The sequence below is a fragment of the Trichoplusia ni genome, chromosome 3 (assembly GCF_003590095.1).
Source record: "Trichoplusia ni isolate ovarian cell line Hi5 chromosome 3, tn1, whole genome shotgun sequence".
Taxonomy (NCBI): domain Eukaryota; kingdom Metazoa; phylum Arthropoda; class Insecta; order Lepidoptera; family Noctuidae; genus Trichoplusia; species Trichoplusia ni.
The window spans coordinates 12,904,305-12,917,719 of NC_039480.1; the positions used below are offsets into that span (position 1 = coordinate 12,904,305).

The 13,415-nt window shown below is 36.8% G+C and overlaps 1 protein-coding gene across 1 annotated transcript in view; it reads right to left on the reverse strand.

Moving 5' to 3' along the window:
* Positions 1-10,773, reverse strand: part of LOC113491978 (galactan beta-1,4-galactosyltransferase GALS1-like) — a 70,529-nt gene extending 59,756 nt beyond the window's left edge. Inside the window, exon 1 of the mRNA XM_026869220.1 lies at positions 9,147-10,773. Within this exon, the coding sequence (XP_026725021.1) occupies positions 9,147-9,323 (177 nt within the window). The 5' untranslated portion in view covers positions 9,324-10,773. The remainder of the gene's footprint in view (positions 1-9,146) is intronic.
* Positions 10,774-13,415: the final 2,642 nt, after the last annotated feature.

Sequence of the window (13,415 nt, forward strand, 5' to 3'; positions counted from 1 at the left end):
GTGGGTTACTCTTGTAAACATACAGTGACACCGTGCATTAAAACAGCTTCCATTTCTGCGTCTCTGTCACATAAATTGATGTTTCAATCAATTGCTCATATAGCGCAGCGCGCACAGATAGGTTTAACTGCCTGTGACAAACGCCTTATATTAAATCTCTCCCTACCCCATACATTTAAAAGGATACCCTGGAGTATCTTCATATGGTTCTAGATGCCGAATTAAGAGCCTGTGGGTCAAATAAGAAGCATTTATTAATTATATTTGAAGTTTTATTTTAAATCACGCTGACGACATCGACAAATTGTCACACAATTGTACAAATTGGGTTGAATAGGAACTTTTAGTCAACCTAGTGGCGGAATTGAAAATGGAAATTAAAGAGGTAGAAATTAAAACTATAACAGTTTTTGTCGTTTTGAAAAGATAAAAAAGTCGTCTTGCAACTCCAGGCTTTCACCTACTCCTACCGTAGCTGAAAACTGGAGCATCACAGCATCGTTGTCATCTTGAAGCATTAGCTGAGCCGAGAAAAGAGGTCCTTTTGCATCTATTTATAGCTCTACCTCGATTTTAGTCTAAGTAGTAGACAATGTCATTTCAGTTGCAATAAGAGGAAGAGGTTCTCATTCGTACTTCGATATCTTTTTATGCTTTCGTTTTGCGTTACCATCAGACTGGATGAACCGATTTTGCTGTATCATTTAAACATGAAATGCAATGTGATTATTACTTAGTTTAAAAAAAAACCATCAAGTTTGGATCAGTCGATTTTATTTAAAGTCGGTTAAAATATAAAAAAATAATTTTATCTATCTAAGAGACAAAATCAAAACGCTCCCAAAACGTTCACAATTTACTAATGTACTAACTACTAGCCGTCTACCCTGCTTTAAATATCTATCAAAGAGCGACTTAAACAAATGGAGTTTCCAGCAACAGTTTAACAAGTACTAGCCGAACTAACGACCTGTACTTTGTTACTAAACTTGTAAATTCCAACAATGTTCGCGGCGAATCACTTAAAGCTCACTGATCGATTTCTGACGGAATTCCTGTTACAATCGTGAACAGACAGAGAATAGAAGAAAAGCGTTGTTACGGATTTGATAAATACGTTTTAGGGTTTCATGAAAAAGATGGAAAACCATAAAATTAGGACGCTGTCTGTCAGTCTGCTACTAGCTATATTATTGACTGCACGGATAGAAGAGTGGTTGAGGTCACTACGCCAATCCTACTGTTCGCATCGTGTTGCGAGTTCAATTCCCGCGTAGGATAAGCATTTGTGCGGTCCATGATTTTTTTTTGCGTCTTAGTTTGTTTATGCACATGATTTGTATATTTGTGAAACCCCCCGCAACATAAAGATTATATTACTTAAGGCGATGCCTCAGTTAATGTGATTCCGTTTTAAACATATGGGCGCGATTAAAACAAAATAAAAAAGATAGTAAAGGCTTTCATACAACGAACGTAAAAAGTTTTCGTTGAACCTTTCATGAGTGAGTCCGGCTCGCACTTACCCGGGTTTGTGTGTTCCCGGGATATTTTTTGCTGAAATTCAGGAAATTCCGCAAAAAATACTGAGTACAAGATAGGATTACGTTGCAAGGAGAAATGAATGTTCGCGTTAAAATTTTGCTCACGGAGTTTTTATCATAGTCTCGAAGCTTTGGTTTCGTATGGCTGGACATAAATAATGTAATAGGTAGGTATATAGAAAGTGAAGTGAGTGTTACTGAAGGGATGCAGAACGATATGATTTGGATTTCACTTGTTAATACGAGTGTGTGGCGAGGTAGAACCGCCATTACTTTTGCGGTGTAATAGATAACAGAAAGATATGCGACGCGATTTTGGAAAAGGATCTGACACTTGTTTGATATTAAATTGATGCTATACTCCGATTAAGAACGAGAATACGTTTTAGCCTGGCCTTTGGAGGTTCCAAGGATCCGCTGCCTATCCTTTCGTCAGTCACTAGGCTGTTACCTCATTAATCGTGGAATTTTCACAGAGGATTTTTTGACGTTACATCAACAAAAAAGAATAAAGGTTAAGCAACTGATCATAAGGCAGATCAGGGTTAACGTATCCGTGTGGATAAAAGCCCCTTAAATATAATTAAAGAATATAAAAAATGATAAGGCAGATCAGATCAATATTTTTATGTTTCTTTTTCTTTAACCTATTTGCAAGGATCCTTTAGTGTTGCGACTCTCATGAGTCTGCTAAGTCGTCGAGTAAAAAAAAAATAGATTCAAAAAATCTTATCCCACCCACGTTTTTAAATGTCACTCCATTCAAATTTCAAAATCGGTCCGTTAGACGTTATTATTTATTTATATATTTATATTAGTTGTAAATTGCATTGTCATCGGGTTTGAATCTACTCTGAAAATTTCAGCTTGCTAGCTTATCAGGAAGTGCCTCAAAATTGAGTTGCAAAAATCCAACCGGAGCGACAAACAAACAAACAAGGAAAGTGAGTTTATAAAAACGTGGGAAAAAAGTATTAACATAAGTCTCTTTACTTTGCAATAGTATTGGTGAATATCAGTTCATTTCCTAGCACAGCCTTTTTACCTAAACCATTAAATGTAGCTGCCTCCTAGTACTCCTAATGGAGTGTATACTCCAAATGTTTGCATAGGTATGTTTACATAACTATGAGTTCACATGACAGTTCTTACACGCGATAACTATTTTACATTTAAAGCAATACACTAACATGCCTTGCAACCAAAATCATCAAAAGCGTAGAGCATAGCGTTGATAATAATCGATTGGTTCTTAATCAATTCGTGATGGAAAGACGCTCTCATGAAATGTATCTGTATCTAAGACAACTACACTGGCTATAAAACCGAGACTATTTAAAAAGGTTTATGCAATAACATTCACTTATTTACCGCCGGGCAAAGGTCTCTCCCGACTCTCCCCAGACTTCCTGCCGTCGTTTTTTTTACCTGGAGATATCGTCATGGACTTTCTCCACCCTGGGGAAGTCGGAAAGGTGCGCCGGACTCTTACCGGCTAAAACCACCGGAGTGCTTCAACCTTCCCCTGTACCTGAGACTACCACATTGACGCAAACTACCGCAATGACTTCCTGCTGTCCTAATGCAACGCCCTGTCTGGCCATTCCCTCGTAAACCCACCCAGATCGTTCAAGTCACGTTTTCTAGGCATGCCATTTCGACGACGTCCCTTCTGGCATACTTTGGTTGGTGATTGTGGCCTATCTGTCCTTCATTCATTACATGTAGCCCGGCCTATTTCAGGAGACCTAGAAATGCAACCCAAAATAAAGCATCGGCTAGGTTGCGAGCAGACCTCGATCCAGTTTCGAAATAGAAAAATCTATACGATGTGTTTTGGAAAAGCCCAACCACATTGCTATCACAACTAGTGTGCACAAAATTAAAATTTCTCTTTCAAAAAAACAATCAATAATCTAATATTATACATAATTATCCTGCTTTACAAAATTGTCGTTAGCTGATCAAAAGATGTATGAACCAAGTTCCTACTCGGGATGAGGCTATTGCTTCCTAATGTTCATTTATTAAATTTAATCATTTGAGTTGGAGTTAACTGGGTTGGTCTTGGCTTTGCCTACTGTCGGTGGTCTGTGAAAGCATTCCCGTTTGGAACCCGACTAAAGGGAGCGAAAAAGCATCCCGATGGTTGAAATCGATAAGAGTTAGGCGAATAATTGGCTTAAAAGGACTACAACTAGCGCTATAGAACTTAGATGAACCGGTTTTAGGAAGATTATTGCACACAGTTAGTATATTTCGCATTAAATATCTAATTATTACAGGATATTTAAATCCCGATAACAGAATACAACACGATAAAAAAATGTTTATTTAAATAAACAACTAAAACGTGACGGAAGTGATGTCATATTGTATCTTGAACTTTACACGTGTAAGTTTCTGCAAAGAGTTGGCTCCCTTGGTAGGATTCAATTTTAGTACAGTCAGCAATAGAACTCTCATCCGATGTACCAAGTGCCAATGATTTTTGTTATGTTTAACAATAAGGCTAAACAGAAACTTCGTTTCTTGTTTTTTTAAACGGCTCCCACGCTAAGGAATTTTACCCTTATGCCAGACTAACGACAATCATCTGTGGATTGCTTGTCCTACGCGGGATCGAGCTCGCGCGACACCACTCGCTAGCTGTGTTCGGTGTGATGACATCAACCATTATCTATCCGTGCAGTCGAATTTCATTGTGTAGTTAGTTTGTAACTCGGATGGTGTTGAGCGACTTCTTTGCGGACGGTGCCTAGTGTGCCTACACTTGATTTTGACAGTGAATCTCGGGTCAATAAAGGTCAGGGGTAAAGTCAAAGGTGGCTGAATGTGTTACATACAGTGTCACTCAGTTACTGTGTGTTGAAGAGAGTACTGTTAGGTTCATTTTCTTTTATAATCTTTAAAACATAATTAGCCACCCAAAGGGTACCACTAAATGGTTTAAGATGTCTTTAAATTGGTTTAAAGTGAGCGGATAATCTAGGCTCCTTTTATCAACAAAGAGAGATAAAAGGATATTGCAGATTTCTTTGCTATGGCGGGACATAAAGGCCTAGGAAAAAGACAGAAAAATGTCGCCTTAAATTTGCCTTACTGTACCATTTTTCTTTTAATTTTTAGAATATAAAACGGTCAATTGCGAGACGGGGTACAGACACTGAGTATCGTCCTAATATAAAAGGGGTTTGGCTTCCTATTTAATTTAAGACCGTACCAACTCTTAGACCTTGATTTTTATTATTTTCCATCGTCTTCAACAATATGTAGTTAGACTTCTTTAAATTGAGCTGCTAAATATTTCTCGTTGCAGAAAAATAATATAAAATATAAGTACCTACGAGTATATAAGGATCTAACCTAGTCGTAGTCTGAAACAGTATCATTACAATATGATTTGGATGTATTTAGGCTAAGTTTATCGATACATAAATAAATTACTTATTTTATAAAATACCTAAATATAACACGTTTGTCAATTTTTACTGATTCTCCCCAGTCTTGTTGCTATCGAAAATACAGCGAACTGAGAGTGGACATCGAAAATGCAATCAACGTCGGAAATTCACTCAGAGGCAGTCAGGGCCCTCCCAAACCCGACACACTTCGGTATCTACCGTGTGCCTGGCAACAGGTGAGCTATACATTCCCATGTATGTAGTAGTATTATTGGAACCAAGTTGACGTGGTGGCCTTATGGTACTGGAGCTCTATGTAGGCATGGTATCACTTTTCAAGTTATTGTACAATGTACTTTTACGAAAATTATACCACCATTGACAAAAGGTTGTGAAACATATCATGAAGAAATAGATATTCTAAATATTGGAATAATCGCTGAGCCACAGTGACAAAAAATAAAAAAATGTGATAAATGCTAAATCCATTTTCTATGGGAAGAGCTAAGTAACAGGACATAGACAGGCTGGTATTTTTACATAAAATCTATCTTATAAAAGACATGACGGACGTATGAAATAAAACGTAGGAAGAAGATTTTCTTGTTCTAGCTGATTCGATAAACAATCTGAACAAAAGTAAATGGCATCGAATAACCTTCTTGTGCTTAGATAATACAAATAACAGAGTCTAGATTGACCTCACACTTCAGCCCGGTGACGTCAAACCATAGGACAAGATCGCCTCGCGTCCCAATATGATTAACTCGAGACTACCTTCCACTTCAGTGTTACACTAATTTATTTACAAACGTCTCAATCTAAACGATTTTATTCCCTTGAGTAGCAACCGTACCCTTATACTCATTTATACTAATGTCAGTCAGTCACAAATACTTAAAGCTTAATGTTTTCCCTTATAGCCGGCAATTCCGTGATAAAGGATGCTTTCTAAAAGCGTTTATTGTCTTTAAGCATAATATTACCATTAAAATATTCATCGGCGCCTCTAATGACAAACCTCGGACAGTTAGGGTTCGAAGGACGTGAACTCGAGACAATGTCGCTGTAATATATTTCGGTCAATTTAGCCGAACGGAAAATAAGACGAGAGAATAATTTGCTAAAGGAATATCATTCAATTGCGCGAAACGCGACGGGATCAATTTGTATTTATTACATTCACTGTCAACGGATGACATGAATTTATTCGCCTCTCACATGAGGCAGTGAAGTCTCCGATACCCGATAGCATAAGTCTCCAATGACGAGTAAATGAAGCTCCATGAGTTTGTAGTCGCTTAAATTTAAGTTTAAGATGAAAGCTTCATCTTTCTGGCATCATCAAGAAAAAACAACAAAGATATTCAATATTGTAGAAACTGGTAGCTCCAAGACCCAGTTATAAAGCCACAGGTAGCATTATTCAATTTGAAAGAACATTTTTAACGGATGTACAATAACAGAACTGGCAATTTATTATTTACCACTTCACGCGGCTAAGCTGCCTTGATTTCGGGTCAGTGCAATACAGTTTTTTACTCGTCCTCCATCCATCTTCTTTCACACGTATACGTTTCTGAGTATCACGGTTCAAGAATGCTCCTTCAGTAATTTTGGGTCTTGACTTGAGATCATATTTCTGTATACGAACTAAAAAGTACGATTGTATTTGTCATTACGGATACACAGGTCCTTGCTCCTCCTACGGAAACATAATATTTTACCGAGAACTATGTGTTATTAAAAGGTATCAGTTACCTATCCGCCTTCCCCAAAGCGCAGAAAGTCTATGACGATTTCCGCGGGTAAAAACAGGGTGTCAGTTACCGTCATCCCATATCTCATCACAATTTGTCTACCCATTTGAGTGTGAAGAAGTAACAAAGATACACAAACTTTCTACTTTATAATAGCGTTTGTGAATAGAAATGTTAATTTCCGGATTTACTCTAAAAGTAGATCATACTGGATGCTTATACATTATCAACTACCAAAAAATACCTACTTGGGATAAAAACGCCTGACTATCATATCGGTAGGCAAGGAAAGTTTCCCCAATATTTCCACTTATATTTTTATGCTAAATATTTTATATTAAAATATTTTTCCCTACAATTTAATTTTAGATCTACTGCGAAACAACAAAACTTAAAACATACATTAATCATGACAGAAATGCCGCTTGTAAACGATAGCACAAAGAATGCTTTTAATCAAATTAAAAAGCTGAAAAAGGGATCTAAACGCGCTTAATTAATTGCACTCCGTAATGAATGTTGAGATGAGAGTGGCAAAGTTTTTGCACGCTTCTACGAGAAAGTAACATGGAGAGAAAAAGAAACAAGGATAGTGGAGCAATGGAAATGGATTAACGTAAACAAGCTGAAGCAAGCAGGAATGTAGTTTCAACACTATTCCAGGAGAGCTTATCCTATAAAACTCTGAACGAAATGTTTCGGTTTCTTTTAAACCCAAGTAGGAAAAGGTCCGATGAAATTATATTATAGGAACTACATCTAAAAGGAAGTACGTCGACCAACTGAAGGAAAAGACAAAGAAAAAGATTGAAATCGTGACATTAAAACATTTTTTTTAGGAATTAACGTAAATATTGCCCATATTTATTGGCTGTTGGACTGACGGATAGTTGTTGAAAATTTTTTATTCCTCTAGTATCAATTGCCAAAATTATCATTTCATTTATTGATAGCTGTCTTAATCGTCCGAAAAGACATTTTTTTGTCCAAATATTCTAAGGTGATGAAATAAGATGGATATTCGTGACAAAACTAGGTATGAGCATAAAGTCTACTTTGTTGTCCCCTACATAAGAGTCGGAATAGACGTTAGACCAAACCTAAACGGTCTAAACTAAACCAGCAGCCATTTACAATAAATATACAATGAAAGATAGATGTACGAATAAATCTGAACCGCCAAATTGCCCGCAGTTTGAAATATTGCACGATTAGGCGAACGACGAATTATTCCCGTTATCTACAGCAGTTAATCTAAAGATGGGTTGACGAAATTTGAGTAAATATTGTATTTGTGAAGCTAAATTATTGGAATAAATTGGTGATACAAGGCCAAAGACAAGAAGGACGGGGTTTTGAAGTGGATGTGCAGAAAATGTAGGAAAATCTTGCTTTTCCAAACAAATTCCGAAAAGGATCAAATGCAGGAAAATTTTAAATCTGAAATTCCGTATGACCTAATTTTATTGTTTATAAAGAAAAGTTGTTTTTTTTTTATCAATTCAAATCTTTTCACCCTTCGTCACAATTAATTTCACAACAGTGTATTTGAAATATTTTACATTTAAGATCACACGAATATAAATATTTAAGTAGGTAAGTATTTAGAAATTAGAGAAGCTAAATTCGATCTTTTTTTTCGCATTTTGTATAGATAGATGCATATAAAATTCCGTAAAACCTTAATACTATAAATTACAGTAGAAAAAAGTTAAAAGGATTTACCAAATCAAGTCGAGAAACTTAAAGAATATTCGATCCTTTGTCTCAGAAAAGCTCCTTCAAGCAAGAGGCTTCGAAACAACGATTGATAATATCGTTTCCATAACTATTACCTGTAGATCAATGATCATAAAACCTCATCAAAATATCTGAACATTCAATGATTTCCGATGTATCATAATGGATTGAACGTAAATATTTGCCTTCCTCCCGATCACAACAAAGCTCGTAAAAATTGTAGTGCGAAGCTCGGAACGGGTGCGATATTAAGCAGATATATAATAATTAATAAGTAACTAACTATCCATAGATGAAGCAGATGGTCCCCTTCAGCAAATGTATGTTGACCTCGTAATGTTGATCTCTCAAGTAAACGTTCGGGAATTATGGCCGGTTTTATTTTTAGACGACTCGATCTTAGGTAACAACGGTCCCAATTAGATTCTGGCATATTCTCCTTAATATTTTGTTTATGAATATTCATTGACAAGAACGTCGCGTCTATAAAGCATATTTTGTAACGAAAATTGTCCCTCAAAACAGCGGTTTTAATTGTCAACAAGCAATTTTTGTGTCAATATTTGCCTAAAATAAAGCTTCTCTATAATTTTGTAAATATTTGCTTCAGTTTCAGCAGAATTTTATTCATTTAAAATTTCGTTCGAGTTATTTCCATTGTCTCAAGGAATCATAGCAATAAAGGAACACAGGCTGACCTGCAGATTTTCACTGTAGCGGGACCTCGCTGAGCCAGGAACATTGGGGCGCTCCAGCAGCAGTAGTTCAGTGAGGACTATCACACCGAACACAGCAAAGAACATGATGAAGATGAAGAAACTGATGTTTGCGCGCTCTTTGGCACGGGAAGGGGCCGCGCGCGCGCGCCACTTCATCGTGCCGGCACTGCACTCGCATGAGCACTGGGACAACAGTGGCCGCTAACGCGCGCGCCACACGACTGATCACAGTCACCACCGGAGCGCCATACCGCCGCGCGCTCCGCAACCGCCACCCGCGTCAAAACACAACACGACGCTTCTCACACTATTTTTATTTGGCTAAATTAATCTAGCTCTCTAATACATCAACAAATCCTACTTTATGTTATAGTGTTCAAATTAGTAAACACGACATCTGTATCAGAAATAAACGATTATTTTTATTATTATCATTCCCAACGTAATACGCAATGGTGGACTGACAGGACTCCGTTCAAAATTCGGGTTGCTAGCTCGCGGCTAAGATTACGTACCGTCGAGTTTTACCCCTTAACCTATCACCTTAATTCAACTCTCACATAAAATATTCCCGTCGAAGTTGTTGCATACATCGAATAAATAGAATGAAATGATAAAAAATCACAGTAAATCCGCCAAATCTTTTGTCATGAATTTCAGCATAAAAACTGAACACAAAAACTTGCACGATATCGTTCAAATTGACATTCAATCCACAAAGTTCAACACAAATAATGTAGCATTTTCCACCACGAATGCATTTGGTGTGGGGGATAGCAACCCAATTTGGTAGATATGAGTACGCATGCGCGCCCCCGCCCTCCGTTCAATGACTTGACGCTCAATGTGAGGCTATACAAAGAGTTTGTATTAGGCCTATCAGCTGTCGAATGCACCCTACATGAAACGCTGTGCGTGTTGGAATTTCCGGCGTACCTGCCCGGAAAAGTCTCGATCGGCGATTTTTCATGGAACGAGGAGCGTGTTTTTCATTTGAAAAAAAAAAAAACGATTATTTGGCAGAACTAACAGATATGCTTTGTTTACACTTTTCTGTTCTATCGACGCTTTAACGGATGTGTATTGAAACGGAAAGCTCTGATTGTCAAACCATGTCTTAACTTTGTACGTTCAACTTGTTTTCACCTACAGAATAGTCTCAAATTACCCTCGTTTTTATGCAGCCGAGTGAAAAAGGCAGAAATTAGACCTCTGAGCTTAAGTTTTACAGGTAATTACCATCGCAACAAAGGCTTGTTAAAAGAAAAATAGGTCATACACAAACAACGGCTGAAAGCAGGCGTGGACTGGGTAAAGTGCATATTTAAGTAGGATCTGCATATTTTGCGACAAAAGCTAGTGGAGTACGAAGTCAGTTTTATATATTATTTACATTACGGAAACAGCCAAATAAAGATACGCTCGAAACTTTGGTACCTAAGTACCTAAATGATTTTTTATTTAATTTGAATTTTTAACTTCATAGATCGAGGTGTGCTACGTTATTCTTGTTCTTAAAATAACTTTCTCTGTTTTCTCTAAATTTGACATATCTTATGCGACAATCATTGCAGCCGTAATTTTTAAATTATACAATTAGGTGTCAATTTAGGTACTGCTAGTAATAGATTTCTAATCTTTCACGCAAAGATCACTGCACGGATTTAGACGAAACTTGGTACACAGATAGTTTATAATACGGATTGGAATAGTTTATATTCCGATATTATCGGGGCCGCCAGCAACACCTAGTAGAATATAATTAATCTATAGCTTTAAATATAACCTGAATATTATATTTAAAGTGTGTTTAAATATTCGAATCAATTCGCAGAAAAAAATATTAATTTTCTGATTTTTGACTGCACGTATAGCCAAGTAGTTGAGCTCACCACGCCAAACCCACTATGCGCGACGTGTCGCACATTCGATCCAAGAGTAGGACAAGTATTTGCATGACTTTAATGTCTGTGGAACCCCCACACAAGGAAATTGCTTTGTGTGAGATTTTCTAAAAAAGGTTTTTTTATTTTTGTAATTCACTGTACAAAAATAAGATTTTTTCCAAATACGGTATAACGCCCCTATTTGATACACTGTATCTGTCGTTATGGTGTATCACATCGTTAAGAATATGTACAGTTATAATGGCTTGTTAGTTATTGAAAGCTCCTCCAGACGGCTATAAGTATTGTGTCACTTGAGCGCCGATAGCAAAGGTCTTTGAAAGGGGCGGCTTGATGTTATGGCGGGAAAGGGTTGTGTGCTAGACTTCATAATTGACGTTATGCTCAAAGTATCGTTCATTTTCGTAGATTTTGTATTGTTTCGTAAATGAATCGATAGAATAGATGTTGTATAAATATTTAATGCTTAGTTTTATACATGGAATAATTGGTAGTTTAAATAATCGTGTTATTATAAACAATTTTTTTTCATGTTTACTGGGAGATTTTTTTAAAGCAAAACTTGGTTAAAACTGATAAGAGGTTTAGTTTTAGACATTCAATAGCGGCTGCAATTTTCGTAGAACTTCCAATAGAAATACTAATGTAATAGTATTGAAAATCTAGGGGTTGTGTTTATAAGCTTAAGTTTATTATTTGTACACCAAAACCAGTACCTGGAATATAATGGCACCTTATTTGTATATACCTAACAGCTAAATATTACCTATCTTTAGTTTGGAGTAACTTCTTTTTAAATAAAAAAACGACAAGTCTTATGTACACCCAGACACAGGATAAGCATTAGTGTATGAGACATACACTCGTCCTAAGCGGGGTTCGTGCCGCGACGAGTCGCGCAATGGGTTTGGCGCGGTGACCTTAACTTTGAGACTTGAGACGGCCACTATGGATGAGGACTCAAAGCGTCATTGCTCCCCCAATTTCACGAAAGAGGCGATAAGCAATAAACGGGTGATACATCTTCACACACTAATCGTATTACGCCTCATTACAAAATACCAGATTTGTGTGGTTTGTTCTGCAACAGAACCCGATTAACACAATCGGATTTCCAAAACAGCTGTAGTTTCACAGTCAAATTTAATTGGTTATGGTAGTGCTATTAGGTAATGAAATAGACTTGACACCTAGTACAGGATTAACATGCTAAACATCAATTCATAATAATTACAAATAATTACCGAATTCTGTTGCTGATATTGCTTTATAAGGTAGGTCCACCGACACGAGATACATTTCGGAAGTGCATGTCAAGCCAAGTAAGTAGGTAGCCAGCGCTAAGTGTAATATTACACGAAGCACTTTGCGCCAATTGTTGGCCCTTTTTGTAGCTCAAAACCTCATTAAACATATATATAAAACTACGTGTGTTTAATTTTATCCATAAAGGCATGTAGAAGCTCAAATTCAATGAAGCTAGTTCAAACAATTAAAAAGATATAAAAGGTCAAAAGTCAATTCGGTAACTTGTGCAAGCGAAGAAAAAAATAATAAGTGTACTACCCATACAAAAAACTTGTAATGCTCGCTAAACAACCGGCCAACGGTGTCGTCGGGGCGGCGCGAAATGCGCGAAAACCACGCATGAAAAAACATTAAATCTCAATACCTATCTGGTTTTTTTACAAAAGGTAATCCTTCTTCTTATATAAAAAATCTTGGTCACGTTAGTTACCGTACTCCTCCGAAACGGTTCGACCGATTTTTATGAAATTTTGTATAAATATTGGGCAGGTCTGAGAATAGAACAACATCTATTTTATACCCCTAAGTGATAAGGGTTGCTCACACTAAAACAAATATATTTTATTCTTTGGACGAAATTGTTTGTTTTTATTTTTTGTGGCATTATAAATACATACACCTAGAAAAAAAAACATTCGGCAAAACAACGTTTGCTGGGTCAGCTAGTGATAATATAAAAATGTGAGATCTTAAAGTGGATCATTTTGACTCGGACAGTTCTTATTACATAAGTATTTTTTTAATAAAACTGGCCAACTGTAATTGCATAAACACTAGAACACTTATTCTTGGCTTAGACTCATCCCAATATCCAAGATCATAAAACTTACTGGTCCTTGAGTGAAGGTAACTACCCCGAATTTTGGCTGACACGTATTTCAATGAGATAAAACGTCAACGTGGTTGGTAACAGACGTAAGATTAACGTTACGATATCGTCTTACAAAACATTTATATTCCGTAACAGTGTAGCAACACTGAATCGACAAACATTGGAATATTTGCCAAATGTTTGCTGTCAATTTGACATTTG